This window comes from Natator depressus, chromosome 7 (assembly GCF_965152275.1).
Source record: "Natator depressus isolate rNatDep1 chromosome 7, rNatDep2.hap1, whole genome shotgun sequence".
Classification (NCBI taxonomy): Eukaryota; Metazoa; Chordata; order Testudines; family Cheloniidae; genus Natator; species Natator depressus.
In genome coordinates this window covers 101,643,750-101,667,602 of record NC_134240.1, presented here as the reverse complement: position 1 = coordinate 101,667,602, position 23,853 = coordinate 101,643,750, and the positions used below count along the sequence as shown (strand labels likewise).

The following is a 23,853-nucleotide window of genomic DNA, read 5'->3' as shown; positions in this document are numbered from 1 at the left end:
TAAATTGGATACCAGCTTGGTTACCTGTGCTGTTTGCTGTTAATTTATAAACCCTTCAATACTGCTGCATAATCAATAAAAATATAACAAATGCAAAGTTGGATGCCTCATGCAGAACTGACCTGGTTATGAATTTGGTGCAATTAGCAGGGATCTTTCCATGATGCACAGTCTATCCTACTGGACACAGATATTTTCAGGCTTTTGTTTTGTTTTTTGTATCTTTGACAACCAAGGGTGAAATCCTGGCCCCAGTGAAGACACTGGAAATGTTGCCACTGATTTCAAAGATGACAGTATTTCACCCGAAGTCTTGACAACACCTATCTACCAAGCCACAGTTTTATTATTTTCTTCTCCATCCAAAATTTATTCTGTACTTTGAAATTGTAGAACTATCCCATTCCCCAGCTCTGATCTCAAGCATCCATTTTGCTTTGGGATTTGTTTCCTTGCAATTTCACTCTGGTTGAGCTTGCTAAAGGAGACTTCAGTTATAACAGCCCACAGTTACATTTTGTTCTGTTTTAACTGAGCATAAAAGAGAACCCAGGATGTTTCTTACAGACATATAGCTTTTTTTCTCTTCTCTGAACTTCCAGTACTTATATTTCGCTGCACCACTTTCTCCTATATACAAGCACTGCTTACAAAATGCATTCCATTTAAAAAGACTGTTTATACTGTCCATGAATGTTACACTTCCAACAATTAATGGAACCAGAATATTACAGATGGATCCAAGCCTCAACATTTGGATCTGAAACTTCCTCAAAGTTTATAGGTGTTCAGAGCGAGGGTTTTTGGTTCAGCAAGCAGAGATACAAGATCAATTTTTGATTTCAGCTCTGGTTGCATAACCAAACTGCTCCAAACTTTGGAGATGGTATTAGAGTAGAGCAAGTCAGATGTGGGGAGAAAGAAAATCACATAATGAATGATGAAAAATAATCAGGTGTCAATGTAAACAGCTCAGTGGAAGACTTTGCTCAGGATGCAACAGCAGTAAAAAAAGCAAACCACATATTAGAGTGCATAAATAATGGGATGGAAAATGCTAAAAAGGTAATCATGTCTATATATAAACTGATAGTATGTTAGAATACTGTGTCCAGTCCTGGTCCTCTGGGTAAAATTTTCACAAGTGCCTAAAACACCTAGGTGCTTTTGAAATGTTTACCTTCTATCTCTAAAGGGATTTCAATAGAGATAGTTCAGAGATGGACAGTTACTAGGAGCATGGAAAGACGTCCATATGGAGAGAGAATGTAAAGAGTAGGTCTATTTACTTTAGAGAGATGGGGAACAATAAGGGGCATGACAGGGTTATACGAAACAATGAATTGAGGAGACAAGGAGAATCATGTGCACCTATTCACCCCTCCTAATAATCCAATAACAATAGGATAATCACTGAAACTGAAAGGTAGTAAATTTGATGAAAGGAGATGCTATTTTTTTACATAATGCAGCATTCTCCTATCGAACTCATTCCCACAAGATATCATTGAGGCCAAGAGCACAGTAGGATTCACAAAAGGATTAGATACTTCTATGGGTAATGGGAACATCCACAGTTACATAAGGAAAAGGAACACAAATAAACCCTCGTGCTTTAGGGCATAAGCCTACCTCTAACTTAGAAGAGATAGGAAGAAACTTCCCCTTCATTGTCTACTAAGAGGTTTCTTGCACTTTCCTCTTGAGCTTCTGGCCGTGGTCACTGTCTGAGCAAAAACACTGGATTAGGTGGATAACCATTCTAACCCACTATGTAAATTCCTCTATTCCTATGAATAACGATGACGTTTGTTGAATAACATATTTGATGAAAACTCAACCAACTCCACATCTGAGCTTTGGGTTCTGTTCTATTTCTACTGTTATTAATCATTTTAAGTGTTAGCAGTTTGGATTTCCCCAGATCTTTTCCCTAGTATATTAAGACCTGGACAAGGAACTAGGTTCCAAGTTCTATTAACAACAATGGTAGGTTTGGAAGAAGCACTTGAATTCAGGATTCTAATCACAAATAGAAGTGTAGGTGGCAGAGGTGTCATGTGAAACTCATTGTTCGAACTCCAGCTGATGCTCCATAGGTGGAGGTAAGATTCAGAATATTTGGATGATTGTCTATATTATACTTGGCCGCTGAGGCTCTTGAGATTTGCAAATCACTATTTTTTGATCCTTCCATCTCTGTTACTCTAATAAACAGTAACGGGAGTGTTGCATAGCTAATTGCCCATGTCATGCTGAAAATTCATCCCACAATTTATATTCAAGGTATTAAAAAGTCTTGAATTCCTTAGCAAGTGAGTGATTCCATGGTGATGAAATTGTGAAAAGCTGAGGTTCCGGGAATTTTGTAGTCAACCAAATATCCTGTGTGTGTGTGTGTGAAATTGTAGGCAATTATATTTGATCATGGCTGCAAAAGTTGTTGCTGAACATATTCGAATTTGCTGTAGAAACTGGCCTGAAGTATTACAAAATTCCAGGGGCCCTGATTAAAGCAAATTGTGTCTACAATCTGTAGCACTGCAGAAAGAGTCTTGAGTCCAGTGAGAGTTGTGCATGATTAGGAAACGTCAAACACCAGAACAACAAGCAACAACAAATTAAAGAAATAAAATGTCTCAGAAAATATTACTTTTGAATTCCAAAACAATCCAAAAGGGACTAGCTAACAGGAGGGCAGAAAGGAAAAGAAAAACATTAAAACTAATAAAGCAGAACCCAATGTGACTAGCAGGCAAGCTAGCACATTCAAAATCCAGACAGGTAGAAAACATCCAGGATCAAACCTTAATGATTTTGCAATGGTTGATAACCTGCCAAGCTCAACTGCAATCTACCTGGAACAGGGTTCCCATCCTTTCCTAGCACAGCACACACATGATAAGCTTTTGTCCAAACTCACTCCTTTTCCTTAGAGACAAATCTTGAGTAGCAAAGCGCTGGGGCAGTACTGTATTTACAGACAGCTCAACCTAGACTGCAACATGAACTTTGTCCCAGGTTAGTTATTCCTTGGGTTTCTCCCTGCAGGAATTCACTCTGGCTCTTTCTTACTTACTTCTCTCTCTGAGTTGGAGGTCTCTTCCTTACCTTTTTAATCTCCCTGAGCTGGAGATAATGAGACCTACTCTGGTCTAACTGCCAGGATAAGTCAGCAAAATAGTTCTTCACTTCCACAAAGGTGCCAAAAGCTTGACATTCACAGTACTCTTTCCATAGACTGTATTTGCCTGTATACTCTATGCACACACATTTATTGAAGAGGAGTTTCTTGTGGCATAGAGTAATTTATATGTTGTAGCCTTGACAATAAATCCAGAATTAGCCAAATTCTGGAATCTCAGTCACAGAGAACAGAGTACCTCTCACAGGATCATTCCAAGCAGAGTGGATAGAGTGTAGCAAAAGAACAGGGTATATGGGAGCTTCTGGGTCCTCTTTCACATGAAGATGAAAAGGAGCGCAACACAGACTCTCCCTACAACTGACAGAGCCTATGAAAGATATATGGGAAGAAAAGAGCGATGATGATGACTAAATCTTCCTTTGTGGTATCATGTTGCTAGTATAGGTGTGACTATGGTATTGATCAGATGATGTAATCATAGAGGCACCAGTCATAAATCCATATTAAGGTTGAGTTTTGCCCTTGAAGAAAGGATTCAACCTCTCTGTTATGGATGAAGAATATAGTGTCTTCTCCCCAAATATACACGACTTACTCTTTGAGTAGAGAATTAATTTTCTGAGATTTTACAGGTAAATCTGTTTCTGAGTTAAAATGACAGGTTTCAGAGTAACAGCCGTGTTAGTCTGTATTCGCAAAAAGAAAAGGAGTACTTGTGGCACCATAGAGACTAACCAATTTATTTGAGCATAAGCTTTCGTGAGCTACAGCTACAGTTGCATCCGATGAAGTGAGCTGTAGCTCACGAAAGCTTATGCTCAAATAAATTGGTTAGTTTCTAAGGTGCCACAAGTACTCCTTTTCTTTTTGAGTTAAAATGAAAATTTAAATGGATCCTGTAAGAAATTTAGCACTTCTTGGGGCTTTTACTGTCCCTAATCATCTCAGTAATTGAAGTTATGGTATCCAGATGATTTTACCTCTCTTCTGTGATGGTGCCATGAAGTAAATAATAAACTAATCTAATCAGTTTAGCCTAATCTGGATCAACAAACACTGAACTATTGTACTTGTATAGTTATTACAGAGTGTCTCCAATGAAGTGAGCTGTAGCTCACAAAAGCTTATGCTCAAATAAATTCGTTAGTATCTAAGGTGCCACAAGTCCTCCTTTTCTTTTTGCTGATACAGACTAACATGGCTGATACTCTGAAATCTACAGGGTAGAGTTAAGTTTGTTTGGATGCCCTAACTGTGCATTTCCATATGTTTAAATAAGTTTAACCTTAACTTTGAATGATCTGTTGTAGAAATGCTTATAGCTGGAATAATTAAAACATTACTGTGATTTTTTTAACCCTTAAATTGCTTATATGTACTCTCAACTTTAACTCCAGTTTACTGTAGGGTTTGGTTTCGGGGTTTTTTGGTCTGACATATTAGCATGAGAGTATCTGTATTAAGTTTATATGGCCTCTTCCCTGTATTACTAGAGCACCTTTAGCCCACCATGCTATGAGATCATTTCTCTAGGTATATTATTTCAGTATTTACCCATCCTGGCACAAAATGGCATTTTATTTAGCTAACAAGATACAACTGGATAGTACACCAAATCTGACTTTGATAAAATAAGACAGTGGTAATATGACTACTCTGCGAATAACATGTGGCACTATCTACAGTAAATTTAATGAAGGATAATAAATAACATTTTTAAGTATGTACATATCTCTTGCCTTTTCTCCCAAAGGCTTAAAAGTGCTTTACAAACTGTGTACACACAGCACCTCTGAAGTGCATCCCCCTTTGGGGTGACTGGAGGCAACCACAAAAGTAACCAGCCCATTTCACCATGGGGAGCAAGGGGTGGGGGAGATATTAGTTTAGGAGAACAAGACAAACCTCTGTTCATAGGAGAAGTCCTGTGGGATAGTTAGAACACATTGCTTGCAGGCAGACTGGTTTGTAAGCAGAAAGCTGCTGAAGAGAATGTTTTGGTTCAGATTACATTTTCTGTTTGGAGCCCATCTCTGTATTTAAGGTCCCATCTGATAGGCCAGCGTGTCAAACTGCACAATACAGTACTTACCATATCTATCTGGGGAAGATGAAGTGCTGTTTATACTGCCAGAGTCTGAACTTGTGACTCCAAGAAATATCTCACATAATCCAAACCTGATGCCTTGATCACTAAACTACAATCTCCACCTAGTGCACACATGCCTATAGGTGCTGAGTATCTTCAACTCCTGTTGACTCCAATGGGAATTGCATACATTATTTAATATTCTTTCTGTGGTAGTAGCTAGAGGACAAAGCCAGGTTTTAGGCACTGTACAAATTTATAGTAAATTGCAGTTCCTGACCCAAAGAGCTCACCGCTGAGAGGACAAACAAGAAATAAAGGATGGATGAGACAAACAAGCAGAAGAGGACAGAGTACCAAAACAATAGGGGTTTAGCACAGAGGAGTTGTGTGCTCAACTCTTAACCAGTCAGTAGCAATAATCTCAGCTCACCACCTGCCTATTTATAATCAGATGGCAATTTTCTGTATGTGCTAATGGCAGAGTTGAGTTTTAAGGCAGGATTTGAAGGAGGGGAAGATGATGGCTGCATCAAACTTAGGACATGCAGCACATAGCAGGAGTGCTCAGCATCTCATAGGATCAGCCTCAACATAAAAGCCTCACACACACCCACCAACTTATGCTGTATGTGTTAAATACTTCCATACACTTACATATGTAAACTGTCTGCAGGAGGCCAGAAACTGGAGGCATTTCTATGGCTGGAGGAGTTTCATAAAAGAAACTATAGCAACCCTCCTAAGTCTACTGGAGAAGCAGTCAGCAGTCTGACGTATCCACTCTGGCACTTAGTTTTTCCTTTTTCCTTGCTTTCTTCTGCCTCATGCTAACCATATGATTTCCTATGAAAGGAGATGTATGAGAGAGATACCCCCATACCGTCCACCAAATACCAAATTAAATACTACAGTGCATGTTGCATTGTGCTGATTCAGTTCTGACTGTAGGAAGGGAAAGCGAGCTGCCTTGCCAGCGGTTTCCCTAATTTTTTATTCCTTTTAAACAATTTTGCACTCAGAAAACATGTACTTTTTGTCCGTTGTCAGTAAATTATTGCTATGTATTTTCAGTGCAGACTGCTTTCTGGGGCACATTTTAAATATTACACTAGGTTAATAAGTAACAGTATAGTAGGTCAGAAACCATTTGCCAATACTTAATTATTGTTTGCTTAAAGGTGTATAGTGCTTATAGGTGCTCAATTTCCTGGGTGCATCATGAGAATAAAAACAAATCAATAACTGTGGCCACCATGAACAGCAAGTCAGTCTAATCCTGCCTACCTTTACCTGACAACAGAACTAATAGCCCCAGCTACATGCCCCAAACAAGGAAATCCATCAGACACACCTATGGCACTATACACAACTATTATATAATATTGTAATAAAGTAGAGCTGTCAAGCTATTAAAAAAATTAATCGTGATTAATCACACGATTAAAAAAAATAATCATGATTAGTCGCACTGTTAAACAATAATAGAATGCCATTTATTTAAATATTTTGGGTGCTTTCTACATTTTCAAATATATTGATTTAAATTACAACACAGAATACAAAGTGCACAGTGCTCACGTTATATTTATTTTTATTACAAATATTTGTGCTGTAAAAAACAAAAGAAATAGTATTTTTTAATTCACCTCATACAATAATTCACCTCATACATAATTCATAATTCACCTCATACATAATTCAATCTCTTTATTATGAAAGTTGAACTTACAAATGTAGAATTATGTACAAAAAATAACTGCATTCAAAAATAAAAAAATATAAAACTTTAGAGCCCAAGTCCACTCAGTCCTACTTCTTGTTCAGCCAGTCACTCAGACAAGCAAGCTTGTTTACATTTGCAGGAGATAATGCTGCCTGCTTTTTCTTTACAATGTCACCTGAAAGTGAGAACAGGCGTTCACACGGCCCTGTTGTAGCCAACATCGCAAGATAATTATGTGCCAGATGCGCTAAAGAGTCATATGTCCCTTCGTCTTCAACCATCATTCCAGAGGACATGCATCCATGCTGACGACTGGTTCTGCTCAATAATGATCCAAAGCAGTGCAGACCTACGCATGTTCATTTTCATCATCTGAGTCAGATGCCAAGCAAAAAAGTCAGATGCCAAGGTTGATTTTCTTTCTTTTTTTTTTTTTTTTTGTGGTTTGGGTTCTGTAGTTCCTGCATCAGAGTCTTGCTCTCTTAAGATTTCTGAAAGGATGCTCCACACCTCATTCCTCTCAGATTTTGGAAGGCATTTCAGATTCTTAAACCTTGGTTCAAGTGCTGTAGCTATCTTTAGAAATCTCACATTGGTACCTGCTTTGTGTTTTGTCAAATCTGCACCGAAAGTGTTCTTAAAGCAAACATTTGCTGGGTCATCATCCGAGACCGCTATAATATGAAATACATGGCAGAATTCGAGCAAAACAGAGCAAGAGACATACTATTCTCCCCCAAGGAGTTCAGTCAAAATTTAATTAATGCATTTTTTTAACTAGCATCATCAGCATGGAAGCATGTCCTTTGGAATGGTGACTGAAGCATGAAGGAGCATATGAATGTTTAGCATATCTAGCATGTAAATACCTTGCAATGCCAGCTACAAAAGTGCCATGCGAACACCTGTTCTCACTTTCAGGTGACACTGTAAATAAGAAGCGGGCAGCATTATCTCCCATAAATGTAAGCAAACTTGTTTGTCTTAGCAATTGGCTGAATAAGAAATAGGACTGAGTGGACTTGTAGGCTCTAAAGTTTTACATTGTTTTGTTTTTGAATGCAGTTATGTAACAAAAAAATCTACATTTGTAAGTTGCACTTTCACAATGCACCCCTGGGGGGTTTATTCACCCCCAAAGGGAAGGCTGTAGGCCTCCTCTCTGTATTGTTTCATGGACAAAGAAGCAAGTTTGTTTCAGAGGGATGGTGCAGTGTTACCACACCTCTGGGACCCGGGAGAGATCAGTGAGCGGCTGCGCCCCCAAAGGCACTTTTCCCTGAGCTCCCCACGGGTCAACGTGGCTCCATATCATCACTAAGGCAGGCCAACAGCTCCAGTTCACAATTTGATGTAAGCCCTAGTACTAATACAGCTAATAGACCCTTTCCTTTAGCCCAAGTGATAGGAACTTCGGTGCCAGAAACACAGGTTCCAGAGTTCTATTTCCACTAATAACTATGAAGTCTTGACAGGCATGGAGTCATTACATTTCACGAGGGAGAGACACCAATTCTACTTGTGTTATAGTCCAGTGCTTAAAGTAGCTTGAGATGGTGTCATTGTGTTCTCTATGCTAAATGATGCACCCTCACCAGTGCAAAGCAAGGTGAAGTTTGCATGCTTCATGTACTGAAAATTAATCTCTTTTACCAATAAAATAAATTCAGGTGAGTAGCACTGTTCCACCGGTAGCACATCTCCACAATAAATCATGTGCTTCTTGTGTTTTGTTACTGACACATCTAATATATTGTTCCATTTTTATTTTTTGTACTTTTAAAAACAAAAAAAGACATTCTGTAAACTCTAATGTAATCATAATACTTTAAGTCATTTAAACACATCACTAAAAAACCATGCTGCTCAAATTACATTGCACAACAGCCACATAAGACAGTCAATTAATTCCTGGTAAAACATGGGCCCTCTGCTACAATCCTTACTGATGTGAGTAACTCTGTTGAAGACGATAGGTCTACTTATGTGCATACTCCTGTGAGTAAGAGTTGCAAGGTCACACCCCATATTTGTGTAGCCCTGTCTACATATCCTTATTTTCCCCACTTTTTGCATAAAATTTACCTAGCAATTTGTCTTAGTACATTGCCTTAATACATGTTCTTTTCAACTCTTATAAATATGATTCTTCTGGACATGAAATAAAAAGATTGTTTTCTTCACTCTGACAGTTATCGCAATGTACATCAAAAGCAGAATATACACCAAAACAATCCATATTTTCACAAGACAAAGTTAACAACATTTTGGCCTCACATCTTAGACACTGATTATTTATTTCCAATTCTTTTTATGATGAAAAATTCTACTTAGTTGACTTGTGAATTCTATTGGAATAGTGTAAATACTAAGATTTTTTTCATTGCTCAATCAAGACTATGGAAAATTTTACGGTTGTAGTGGTGTTGACTAACAAATAAGAACTTTCAGATGCTTTTCTTCCTTATGCTAATGGAAACAGACACCAAACACTGCTTCCCCACTGTTATGTGTTTTACATGCACAGCATCTGTCATTTCTTTACTTAGAAAAATAAGATTCATTACTAACTTTGCTTTCAACTAACTTATGCTACATCAGTATAGTTTATGTAACCTATAAGAATGTTACACTGTTCTCTATTTCTATGCCCAGATCAATCAAAAATGTGTTTTAGTGCACAAAGCAGCAACAATACAAAGTGTACATAAATATGCAACTTAAAGCAGAGAACCAAAATACCTTCTGCAGAGTACTATTCACATTTCTTTTGGCCTCTCTAGTCTGATACTATGTTGCATTAGTCTTTCTTTTGCTTGCAAGAAACCAGATATTGGATCAAAGATTTATTTTTTTGTTTAAATCTTATTAGGATTTGACTGTCGGGAAAATTTATTTAATAATGCAGACCAATTTTTAGAAGTTTTGATTTTAACTTTTAAAGGCAATTGCTGTTACATCTTTTCTAGGGTTAAAACAATGTGCAGAATTGTGTGTCATCAGTATTATCATTTGTATGCTTTTTAAAATCTATTTTGAAATTTAAAAAAGGCAAGCTATTCAATATTCCTTTGCAAGACACAGAAAAACATTGCACGTTACATTTACCATGAAATATAAAACAGTTTCCAACTAATTTGGAAAAGCTCAACTTGTACAAACTTACCAAAGCAACATTCTTTCTCCAAAGAAGAGTTGTTTATGGTAAAGTAAATTTGAGACACAAAAGGCTTCATTTCCTGGGTCCATTTTGCATAAGGTTTAGCTTTTAAATCCATCTGAATGTGTTCTGTACAGTTCAGGAACATGGGTTTCCTTTCTCCAGAAGGCATACTTGGGATCTCTAGTCTGTTTCAGTTGAAATGTTTTATGGCCTTGTTCTGACTAGGCCAGCGGCCACTTGTTGCAATGGTAACAGGAAAAGCCAGGATCTGCCTTCTCAGTCCTGACAGGCATGAATAATTAATGTATTTTCACCTCCCATCATTAGCATTCCATTCAAGCAACACAAATGAAGCGATTCATTTCTTCTTTTGTCTTCAGAAAAAGCTCACTGGATTAATGAGGGTTATCTGTGAAGATAAAACCTGGGTCTGCTGATTTATTTAGTCTGATTAGTTAGTATTTGTGTCTCTAAATGCAGGCTTTATTGACAATAATACATTGTCAATGCTTTTCCAACCTTATTCAGGCAGGCACTGTTACATGCAGCTACAGCAACAATATCTGGCTGCAGCACATGAATGTTTCATTTTCTTGACGTTAATATTTAAGCTGGTGTTCTTTGTTTCTGAGTGCCTTCTTGAGCAAAATTAAGAACAGATCTAGAGGCATAATGCTTGCACATGTTTCTCTAATGATCTCTTGGTTTGTTAGATAACACTTGTGAAAAAAATTGCAAAGAAAAAATATCAGCTTTCAACAAGTGATATTTTGGAGGTCATTTATTCCATTTTGACAATTTCATTTTCATCTAAAATTTCAATGATAAAATAATACTAACATTGATGTTTGTCAATCATTCCAGTAAACAAGAGAAGTTACCTATCACTGCTCTCTGGGTCCTGTTCAAGAGATTGATTAGGGAAATTGCAATGTAATCCATCTACTTCACCTATATAATATATGTGGGTCAGCAGCAGCTTCTGCATTATTGTGTTTGAAAGCTGCAGAGATGCTGAGTAGCATCCGTATTAAGATATGACCCCATACCCATTGCTGTGAGGACGTCATCTTTTACTGCCACTAGTGCTGTTGACAGTTCAATAGCTAATTCTTTACATTGCAACTATTGTATTATTGTCAATACGTTATTCATTCAGACTGGTACCTTCTCTACAAAATCAAAGCAAAACACACACATAGCCTTACTGATACTTTAAACAACAAGGATGACACAGGATTAACCTATGGTATATTCACAGATGTTTTCCTTCCTATCAGACGTATTGGAGCATGAGCTTTCGTGGGTGAATACCCACTTCGTCGGATGCATGTAGGCTACATGCATCCGACGAAGTGGGTATTCACCCACGAAAGCTCATGCTCCAATTCGTCTGTTAGTCTATAAGGTGCCACAGGACTCTTTTCCACTTTTATAGATCCAGACTAACACGGTTACCCCTCTGAAGCTTCCTTCCTATCAGAACTCATATTAGCAATCTAAAGGAGTTTGTAGGTAAAATCTCATGGGAAGCAAGTCTAAGGGGGAAAACAGTTCAAGAGAGTTAGCTGTTTTTCAAAGAGACATTATTAAGAGCACAAGAGCAAACTATCCCACTGTGTAGGAAAGATGGGCAGTATGGCAAGAGACCACCCTGTCTTAGCCAGGAGATCTTCAATGGTCTGAAACTCAAAAAGGAGCCCCACAAAAAGTGGAAACTAGGTCAAATTTCAAAGGATGAATATACACAATTAACATAAGTATGTAGGAATAAAATTTGAAAGGCCAAGGCAAAAAATGAGATTCAACTAACTAGAGACATAAAGGGTAACAAGAAAATATTTTATAATTACACTGGAAACAAGAGGAAGACCAAGGACAGAGCGGGCCCATTATTTAATGAGGGGGAACAATAACAGAAAATGTGGAAATGGCAGAAGTGGTAAATGACTTTTTTGTTCTAGTTTTCACCAAAAAGGTGAATAGCAATTGGACATCTAACATAGTGAATGCTAGTGAAAATGAGGTCTGATCAGCGGCTAAAACAGGGAAAGAACAAATTAAAAATTACTTAGACAAGTTAGATGTCTTCAAGGCACCAGTGCCTGATGGAATACATCCTAGAATACTCAAGGAGCTGACTGGGAAGATATCTGAGCCATTAGCGATTATCTTTGAAAAGTTATGGAAGATGGGAGAGATTCCACAGGACTGGAAATGGGCAAATATAGTGCCTGTCTATAAAAGGGAAAATAAGGACAATGTAGGGAATTACAGACCAGTCAGTTTAACTTCAGAACCCGGAAAGATAATGGAGTAAATAATTAAGCAATCAATTTGCAAACTCTTAGAAAATAATAAGGTGATAAGTAACAGTCAGCATGGATTTGTCATGAACAAATCACATCAAACCAGCTTAATAGCTTTCTTCAACAGAATAACAAGCCTTCTGGATAGGTATGAAGGTTTGGTAGATTTGGTATATCTTGACTTGAGTGAGGCTTTTGATACTATCTCAGATGACCTGGTCATAAACAAACTAGAGAAATACAACCTACATGGAGCTACTATAAGGTGGGTGCATAAATGAGTGGAAAACCATTCCCAGAGAGTAGTTATCAATGGTTCACAGTCATGCTGGAAGGGCATTACGAGTGGGGTCCCACAGGGATCAGTTCTGGGTCCGATTCGGTTCAATATCTTCATCAGTGATTTAGAAAATGGCAGAGAGAGTACACTTATAAAGTGTGCGGACAATACCAAGCTGGGAGGGGTTGGAAGTGCTTTGGAGGATAGAATTAAAATTCAAAATGATCTGGACAAACTGGAGAAATGGTCTGAAGTAAATAGGATGAAATTCAATATGGACAAATGCAAAGTACTCCACTTAGGAAGGAACAATCGGTTGCACACATACAAAATGGGAAATGAGTGCCTAGGAAGGAGTACTGCGGAAAGGGATCTGGGGGTCAATAGTGGATCACAAGCTAAATATGAGTGAACAGTGTAACACTATTGCAAAAAAAGCAAACATCATTCTGGGATATATTGTGTTGTAAGCAAGACATGAGAAGTAATTCTTCTGCTCTACTCCGTGTTGATTAGGCCTCAACTGGAATATTGTTTCCAGTTCTGGGTGCCACGTTTCAGGAAAGATGTGGACAAACCGGAGAAAGTCCAGAGAAGAGCAACAAAAATGATTAAAGGTCTAGAAACCATGACCTATTAGGGAAGATTGAAAAAACTGGATTTGTTTAGTCTGGAGAAAAGACTGAGGGGCGACATGATAACAGTTTTCAAGTACATAAAAGATTGTTACACGGAGGAGAGAGAAAAATGATTCTCCTTATCCTCTGAAGACAGGACAAGAAGCAATGGGCTTAAATTTCAGCAAGACAGTTTAGGTTGGACATTAGGAAAAACTTCTTAACTGTCAGGGTGGTTAAGCACTGGAATATATTGCCTAGGAGGTTGTGGAATCTCCATGATTGGAGATTTTTAAAAGCAGGTTAGACAAACATCTGTCAGGCATGATCTAGATCCCCTACCATGAGTGCAGGGGACTGGACTGGATGACCTCTCGGGGTCCCTGCCAGTCCTACAATTCTTCGATTCTATACTGAAAAGATCACAAAAATGCTACCCCCTCCAAGGATTTCGCTAAGATCAAAGAGATAGTATTCAGTACAAAACAAAGATATGTACTGTTATACTGTGTAGTTCATAAATTGTATTTGTACAAATGTATCAATCACCAAAATTCACATACTTCAGTTTTACCATATTAAAATTGTAACCCATATAGATAGTTATTTCTAGAGTATATCTAGAACATATTAAGCGTGACAGGGCAAGGCCAGATGGCTACAGAAAAGTAGTGGGAGATAGAATATTAGCTCCAGGCGAAACAAATCCCTGGGACCAGGATAAGTGAAATGGCAGCTGCTCCAGGTCAATTAAGACACCTAGGGCCAATTAAGAACTTTCCAGAAGGCAGGGAGAACGCTAGGTTGATTGGGACACCTGAAGCCAATCAGGGGCTGGCTGAAACTAATTAAAAGCCTCTCAGCCAGTCAGGTGGGTGTGCATGTCAGGAGCTGTGGGAGGAAGTTGTGCTGTTGGAGAGACTGAGTAGTACACACCATATCAGGCTCAAGGAAGGAGGCCCTGAGGTAATGGTGAAGTGGAGCCTGAGGAAGTGAGGGCTGCTGTGGGGGAAGTAGCCCAGGGAATTGTACATGTCATGTTTCTAAAAGGTCAGCTACCATAGCTGATACTATTAGGTTCCCTGGGCTGGAGCCCGGAGTAAGGGGTGGGCCCAGCTTCCCCCCCACTTTGCCCCCTGATTAATCACTGAGACTGGGAGACAACAGAGACTGTGCAAGGAAGGATAACTTCTCCTCACCTCCCTTGCTGGCTTACGATGAAAATGGCTCAGTAGACTGTGACCCTTGTCTCTAGAGAGAGAAGGGTTACGTGGAGGGTCACTGTGAGCCTCTGAGGCTAGCGAAATCTGCCAGGAAACGTGGGACCCACGGAGGCAAGGACGGAGCTTTGTCACATAAGTTATAGCATAGAATTTGAAATGGTTTGTACATATTCCAGATTTTTCATAGTTGAATATATATTTTATATAATAGTACCTAGAGAAAATATATTTTGTGTTTATGGAGAGAAAGGGTGATCATTTAACTACAGAACAGGTTTGGGAGTGAGGAGATCTGGGACCAAATGTCTACTGGTATCTCCAAAGTAGCTATCACTATAGTATCTAGTTGCTGCAGTTCAATTGCAGAAAATCAGTGAGTCAGTCAGTCAATCAATCAATTCTCCATCCTACCCTCTGGTTTACCCATCATTGCTATCTGTCTTTCAATGTGTGGCCTGTTTTTTATCCCTTACTTCACTGGTTCTTTGACAAAGCCATAGACTTCATTGTTGAAAAAGCCCTACCAACAGTTCCCTCAGGTCTCTGACTAAGTGAGCTTCAGAATAACAAACTAGCTGATTATAGATATTGCGATGAGTTGTGGTAGTGAGATAGTACAGGCATATCCCTTTAAGGCTTTGTAGATCAGTAGCAGTGCAAAGCCTTGATTTACAATGGAGTTATTCATTCTACTCGGAAAGCAACCGATGAAGTGAGCTGTAGCTCACGAAAGCTTATGCTCAAATAAATTTGTTAGTCTCTAAGGTGCCACAAGTACTCCTTTTCTTTTTGCGTATACAGACTAACACGGTTGCTACTCTGAAACCTGTCATTCTACTGTGACACTGTTTCCCATTTGTATTTTTAAAATTCCAGAAAAAACAAAGTATTTTTAAAGTGTCAAGCTGTGAAACAAATGACAAAAGCTAGAAAATTCAAAGATAATGCTGATTCCTTAACTCGAGCCATTAACTCAGGAGCAGGTCTTAAGCCTAGAATGGCAGCATTTAATGGAACTTCCAAGCTTTTGTTGGTTTGTATCTTGCCTAAATATTCTGAACATTTAGGAGACACATATTGATACATTATTTTGTAAGATGGTGGGCACATACACCACCCAAGGAAGGTAAAATAAAGCCCAAACTATAGTTCAGTCCAAGGCTCTTTGCTCAGATCTGGTTTACTACAAAAGGATTCAAAGAAAGAGCAAAGAAACTCAGAATACTTGATTCTAGCCAGCAGAGGTATTTCCATCTTTTTACAGGCTAGGAAAGGAGAGGACACACCCTCCCGGGGTGTCCTACCTGGTCCCCATGGAGGGGCTTCCTTCAGGGTCTCACCTGAACACTCAACTTCATAAGACCGAGTCAACAGTATTCTTTTATAGAGTTTCCATCAGGCAGACACATGACTCAGTCAGCTCACTGCCATCATCCTGTGCCTATTCTGGAGACTACAGTTCCCACTGACCCCCAGGCTTAAAGGGGCTGTTTTCCCACAACAAACTCACTGACTGTGCCTAGTCTTACATATATAGATACACAAATTTTGCAGCAACAAGTTATTTACCCCTTAGAGTGAAAAGCCTCTTTTGGATAGATGATAGATGGGTTTAGTAGCATCACCTTGGGGACTTGTACGATACTTCCTATTATAAGACTCTGTTTTCAATTGCTTATAACTTTGCCAAACTTTAAGCCTTTGAGCTGAAGTTTTCCATGTCACGTGGCTGCCTCAGGTTGAATTTTTTGGGGGGAAATTTCAGCAAAACTGGCTCAGCTGTTTCTAAGAATGAGTTTAGCAAAAGATCCATCATTATTCCCAAGTTAAAAAATTCTTGAAACTATTTCCTTCAGAAGCTCTAGCACCCCCCATGCTCTGGAGCAAGTACTTGAAATTGGCATGGGGTCGCTGTTGTGCCAGGTATGTGCCTTTTGCTCTCCATGGCAAAAGTCAGCCAAACTTTAGCCAAGTCATAAGCCTTTGAAAAAGTCAGTTCACATGTAGCCAGTAGAAACTTGCTGGAGATTTACAGCTAAAGTCCCTGAAGATTCCATCTGCAGAAGCAACCTTAATTCTGGAATTTCTTAACTTTTGAGTGATTGATTTTACAGACTTAATAATGTTCTTTTAACATGTGTTTTCCTGTGTAATATGTTTATAGGCACTTTCAAAAGAGCCATTAAGCAAGTAGCTTTGCCTACACATTAATACAATAAAACCCTTTGCATAGTAGTTTTTTGTGAAGAAAAAGATCGTATGAATACACAAAATGCATTTGTCTTATTTCTGCTCCATTGTTTGAGACATATAATTACTGCATTGTATAAATCAGTACAATGAGAAAAAAATAACCTTCAGATAGGTTGCAAAGACAGACACAGATAGTTGCAGCAGTATAGATATTTGGCCTACAGAAATAGTATGCTGGCTTATTTCTTCTATGCATTAAATAAAGCAACTAAATATTCACTTGGAGTATAATTAACCTTCTATCTTTCCTTTTTAGGAGAAGATTTTACAAGGTGCTGAGCATTTTCAGTTGCAATAGAAGTCAATGGGAGATGAGAGGACCCAGCACTTTCTATGCCACACTCATTTAGGCCACAGTCTGGTAACTGACTTTATGAGCACAGAGCCCTGCATCCATATCAAACCTCTTTGATTTCAGATGGCCTCTGCATGGATCCAGACTCGCTGTTTGTGGATCTGATTGTAGGAGTGGGGCACAAATTTCCATTTCCTATAAGTATCTAAAAGATGGTGCACTTTCTCAAGTTGTCAACAGTTGAGCCAAAATTTTAGTAATTTTTCTGGCTTTACAGTTTGGCATTTCTATTGCTGAAAAGTCATCAGCAACAATTTTACAGTAAAACATAAGTGGAAAGCTTTCACATAGGAAAAGGGAGTTGAACCAAATGCCATTTGCCCTCAACAATTTAACTGCTATTGTCCCACAATATTCTCTCTGATTCTCCATGAAAACTACTTTTCTAAACTTCATTTAGATGTTTTCCCCCAAATTTCTTGGCTTTTTTCCCATTAGAGGAATGCAAAAAAATCTGAAATTACAAAATATCTTTCTTTCATAATCTTGTAATTTAAAAATTGGCAGATTGGTTCATTTCAGTTTTGACTACCAATGATGTTCCCCTAGATCTTGTATAATACCGGTGAAATCCTGGCCCTACTGAAATCAGTCGGCATTTTGCCATTGACGTCATTGAGGACAGGATTTCACTCTAAATCTTTTTTGTTTGTTTCACCCACTTATTGCATCTGGTCTGTCATTTAGATTTTGAGGCCTCTGGGACAGGGACTGTCTCTCTGTTACATATATCTACAGTGCGTAGCTAGTACTATGGGGCGCTGATCCTTGTTTGAGGTTCCTAGATGCTATCTTAATACAAATAAATAATCATCTTAGCTGACAGACTTCACTGGAAAAAATAATATAACCTTAAGTATACTTCAGCATGAATGCTAATGTTATAACACAGCATTTGATATTAAAGGTTTGCAACCAGATTCACTAACACAGATCCCTATGGTCATGGAAAGTCCCATTGTTTCAATTGCAGGACTGGGACCTAAAAAGACATAAAAGCACCCTGGAAAGGTTCATATCAAAATTACAATAAATTATATTAACAGGTAATCTCTTTATTCAGACAGGGCCGTGGTGCAAAGGGTATTTAAAACTTAGACCTGTATCCTTCCTAATTTTGAGGAATTAAAAATAGATGCAGTCTGTAAATTCTTCACCTTAATTTAGCAGAAAAGGGTATTTATGAATCATTTTCTGTATTACCAGGAATCTGTGACATAGAGATCAAGCTAAACAGAACAACTATTTCTATAAACAGGCACGCCTACTGCTTAATGATTATGTTCAAGAGCAATTTGTACAAAGGAGAAGCATTTGCTTTTTGCATCATCTTAGTTCCCATAATAAACAGAAAAATACGTTGAGTCAATTTTATTGTCTAAACTGACAATGCACTTGAAATGGCCTGTACTTATTAAATTAGTTCTCTCCTGAAGACCTTACAATTTAACACGAGCTATTTCATTGCCTAGTAAATATTTGTTTTTAATTGGGCTCATAGCACTTAAATAAATATATAAGGTAGCTGACAACACTGTACACCTAGCATAAATACTACAACCTCTGGACATGGGACACAGGTTGATCTTTGCAGCATCCCTGTGTTTATTAACAAACAATATTTGTTTACCCTCAACTTAAATTTTCTAGTTTGCATTTACAGTGGAAACATGTCAACCAAGGAATGTTACCATAAAAAAACTTAAACATGTAAATGAAAATTATGGGAATGGATATAAATGTACCATCTCTTCAATAAATGATCTTGTCTAATATATTGCCTGCCAAAGGCCCCTGCTTCACAGTAACACTAAGAGCAGAGTTTGTGAAGAGAGGGGCCATGTCATCAGATGGCATAATTTGGTGTAGCTCCATAGAATTTAGTCCATTATCTTGCTCCTTCTTCCTGCACATCTCCTCTAAGATAGATCTCATCTTTCCTCTCCATCCGCACAGCTAAAACCCTTGCCAGGCCCTCATAATCTTTTGTCTTGGCTACCGCAACCTCCTCCTCTCTGACCTTGAGAAATCTCTTCCTGCCCCATTTATATCCTTGCGGCTACAATGATTGTTTTTCTAGCTCCTCACTTAAACCACATCACTTCTCCATTGGTTCCCCCTTGTCTGCAGCATCAAACTACTGGTCTTCACTTTAAAGGCCCTTCATGGCCTATTTCCACCTTTTCTATCATCTCTCGTATGCTACTGAAGTGTTGATTCCGCCATCCAGTCTGCCAACAGTGCCAGCGTTCATTGCCATATTTTCCAACAAACACCTTTGTTCTGTGTCCGAGGCCAGCCATTATGGCTGCATGGAACATTTGGCAAAGCCACCTAATTTTCTTCTTTCAAATCCTTCCTTAAAACTCACCTCTGCCATGACTCCTAAAAAACACTTGACAATGGTAAGGCAACTAGTATCCTGTGACTGTTGCTTATCCCACTCATAGACTTTAAGGTCAGAAGGGACCATCGTGATCATCTAGTCTGACCTCCTGCATAGTGTTAAACACTGATCATCATAGTCTCACTGTTATCTTGTGCTCTCCTTGTCATATGGTTGTAGTCACCTGTTGTCTCAGTATTTACTTAGATTGTAAATTCTTTGGGGCAGGCACCATCTTATTCTGCGTTTTGTACAGTACCTAGCACAACAAAGCTGCTAAGTGCTACTACAATACAAAGAATATTAATCATCTGTCCCAGGAACTTCACAGAACCACAAGTAGTAGCATTAGCAAGCTGTCTTTTGGTAATGTTCATACACTGTTCAATAAAACCAATTAGCTCTGGAGTACTAGGTCATCTCCTTGTCACTGCGTAACAAGGAGAGTGTATAATTTGATGCTGAAATGTGCAGTTTTTCCATTTAAAATCCACCTTTGGCATAATTCCACTCTAAAGCAGAGTTGGCTATTTTGGATGTCCCTGTTGAAAAGCTGTGTGGCCAATATATCTAGTGTATATTCCAGGATATACGATGAGTGAGTGAGAGAGAGAAGCCATTCATGGCCTATTTCAAATACCTGGAATAGAGCCTCATTAAGGTTCTCTTCTTTATTTATAATTTCTCATGACATAGCACCAAAGTCAAGAATGAGACAACAGGACATCCTCTATGAGAGACCCTCAGGTTTAGAACTCACTGCTAGGCCCCTGGTCTGTCAGAGCCCAGTATGCCTTCTAGGAATGGTGAAAAGTCCATCTTCCCCCACCCGACCAGCCCTATCTTTTTTATAAAGCTATTGTTTATGGACTATCTTTCTGAATTATTGTGATTTAGTTTATAGACTAAGCACCCAGATCACAAGGTGGTCATCTCTAGTTACATTTTAGAAATCGGAAGAAATAAATATGATTTGTGTTAAAGAACTCAGAAAATGAATGTGTGCTAATAGAGTAGATCACTGAAATGTGATGCCACATTTTTAGGGCTAGATTCAGTTCTCATATATCAATATAAGTCAAGAGTAACTGACATCAATGGAATTAAACTGGTGTATTTGAGATCAGAATCAGGTCTTAAAATGTTTCTAAAATTTGCCAGTTGATTCTAAGGAAACTGGCCTCTCCACAGCACTGATCAATAAATCTAGCTCATTCATTCAGAAACAGGTGTACATACACACACATCAACACACAACTCCTCAGCCTGTGAAAGTCTGCCATTACTTCTGAAAAAATAACTATGTGGCAGCAAGCAAGACAGAGCAAGAGGAAAGTACCATGGGTGTCTTTTAAAATTTTCAGTTGTCTTTGATAACTAAATAACCTTACCTCAGCATTTTCAGTTCTTCCTGTTCTTAGTTAGTTAATCATTAGATCTTCTAATAAATTTAAAAGAACAAAAAACAAAAACAAAAACTCAGTAAGCTAACATGATGTGCCTGAGCAACCTATTATGTTATTCTGTGGTTCTCAACTGGTTTACTATTGTGGGCCGCATCCAATACTACCTGTATGGCCCTGAGGATGTCACGTGGGCTGCAGCTCTGTGCTGACTGGGCCGCAAGCGGCCAACGGGCCACAGGTTGAGAATCACTGTTCCATTTATCTTTCTCTGTTGCATTTCCCCCAGTCAGTTTGGATTGTAAACTCTTCAAGATCCTGGAAGAAATCTTGGCCACATTGAAGCCAATGGCAAAATTCCCACAGACTTTAATGGGACCAGTATTTCATCCTGTCTTTGCTTGCCTTGTAAAGTACTATACATCTCTTTGGTGCATACTTAGATTGCTTTGTTATTTGCTGATATTGTGCTTTATGTTAAGTGAAATGTACAGGCATGACAACCTATATGACCAAGAACAATTGGCTACAAGGAGTAACTCCATCATTCACTGTATGAAGTTTCACAGTTCCCTTTGGCCATGATCCTATTTCCTAACTCTACTAATTACATTATTACCCTGATGCAAACTTATGAAAACTAACCTTCACTAAAAATGTATAGCCCTTTTGCCTGGTCAGCTGAGAAACCACTGACCTCTTCAAATAATTCAAAGGGGGGAATGCAACTAGGAGATAAAGGTTTGTCTGGTATTTCAAAGGATGCTAGGCAGGATGTAGCTTCCCAGTGAGTTCAAATGAATGAGAGGTCTGAGGTAAATTAAAACCTAAAACAGGTCAATTAGGTTGACTGACAAGATTATGTGCTAAGATTTAGGAAAACAATTAGAGGATAATGCAAATGCTATTCCCACTCCTATATGACTAATTTAGATGTCTGCATGGGGTGTGAGTGGAGGGTTCCACGTAATAAAAATAAAGCATGTGCAAATAATGCAGACGTCTCTCTATATTTTTCAAAGTCAAAGAAATTAGAGGTGCAAAAGACAGTTAGATCAAGCAGCCCCATCACCCAATACATATTACAATTTCAGTAGGTGTAATCAAGAACAGAATTTTGTCCCAGGTCAGAAAATTAGATGTGATTGAACTGAATTTCTTGCCTGAACAATAATGGGGAGTGTGAATGGGGTACACTAGGCTTTCATCTCGTAGTGGGATGATAAGTGGCAGCAGTGACAGTGTGCCAAGTGTAAGATGTGAGCTGCTGCCCATAATAGGAGAGCAAGGAGTGGAAGGGTCTCTAGTCACTAAGTAGTAGGCGCAGTAACAAGCACATTTTTTCTGTGGGATAGAGGTGGTTTATGGTAGATGGGGCTATGTGGTTAAGGATAGTGAGGCAGACTTAAGGAGGATGTAGGAAAGTTAGAAGAAGTTCATTGGGGGTGGCTGAACTATACAGAGCACAGGTCAGAAAATTGTGTACAAAGGTGGATGTATAATTATACTATGAAATATTAACATGCGGCTCAGGAGTGGTCATACTTAAACTTAGAAGACTGGTGGTTATATTACAAAGCTTAGAAGCTTTGTTGCACTGCATTGGAGATTAATAACATCATAGTGTTGAATACAGAATTTAGGAGCTCTGTAACTTCTAATGGCTGCATCTTTGTCCACAGTCATTAAACTCTACAGTAGTCAGCATAGAGCTCATAAAGCCCACAGACTGCACTTGTGGGCCTTGCAAATTCAGCAGGAATAAACACAGAATTAATGATCTACACAAACACTGACTAGAATTTAAAATATTGGTGGAAAATTAAGAAAGCAACAAATGAAAAAGGAACTCCAAAAAATAGTAAAATTAGGCATAGGCACTGGTTTACTTTGAGAATAAAAGTGTAAAATATGTTTGAAGTCTTTTGACCAATCTCTTCATGAGTTGTGCTGGGAGACACACACCCACACACACACCCAGCCCTAGACCAGTCATCAAAAAGTTAAAAACTTGAGGCCTGATTCCCCTCTCGCATTACTTTTGTCCCAATGTAATTCCATTATGTTCAATGGTGTTACTCTTGATTTACACCAAAGAAAGTGAGAGGAGAATTGAGCCCTTTCATTTTTTTCTAAAAACAAGCAATCTAAAAACATCCTTCTTAACTAACCTGGCATTTCCCACTCCCACTGTCAAAATAAATTTCTATTGGAACATGACTAAGGCCCTAATCTTGTAAACAGATAAACACACGATTAAGTTTACACATATGGGCAATCCCTAACTGTTTGCAAAATTAGGACCTAGAATATGTAAATATTAAGGATGAACCAATATTTTTGCAAAAATTAAAGGTGTGATCAAGTCTGGGCTAGAACAGAATCTGTTTTACAACCTTAACTATTGAATCACAGCCATGCTCCTTAAAATATATAAGTGAAAAACCCCTTCGTTTTATTATTTTTAAAAATATCATCAGGAATGTTACACATTTTGCCATTGCCTGCTTTTATAACAGTTATTTAATTAAGTGGTTCTTTTCAGTGTGCTGTTTCAGTTGCTGTTGGCATGTGACCAGGTCCTTCAAAAGGAAGCAATCATAAACTTTTAGATGGGTTTATTCAGCTGTGGCATTTCTAAGCTGATTTAAGCAATATGTCAAAATTGAGTAAAATTAATTAGTTTACTAGAGCTTTACCATTTCCGATATTCAGTAAAAAGTAATACAAACTAGTGGGAATCAGATCTACATCATTCAATTTTTTTTTAAGACAATCTACAGAGGAATTACATAAAAACAAAACCAAACTATTGTTACTTATCACCATTTTAGAATACTGAAAATCATCTGCTGATGTAAATTGTCACAGACCCATTGATGAGCTACCCCCAGTATATTA

General features: G+C 38.4%; 1 protein-coding gene across 1 annotated transcript in view; it reads right to left on the bottom strand.

Annotated features, from left to right (window-relative positions):
* The window catches only part of C7H10orf90 (chromosome 7 C10orf90 homolog), a 92,846-nt gene extending 82,478 nt beyond the window's left edge, over nucleotides 1–10,368 (bottom strand). The window contains exon 1 of the mRNA XM_074959169.1: nucleotides 10,130–10,368. Within this exon, the coding sequence (XP_074815270.1) occupies nucleotides 10,130–10,295 (166 nt within the window). The 5' untranslated portion in view covers nucleotides 10,296–10,368. The remainder of the gene's footprint in view (nucleotides 1–10,129) is intronic.
* Nucleotides 10,369–23,853: the final 13,485 nt, after the last annotated feature.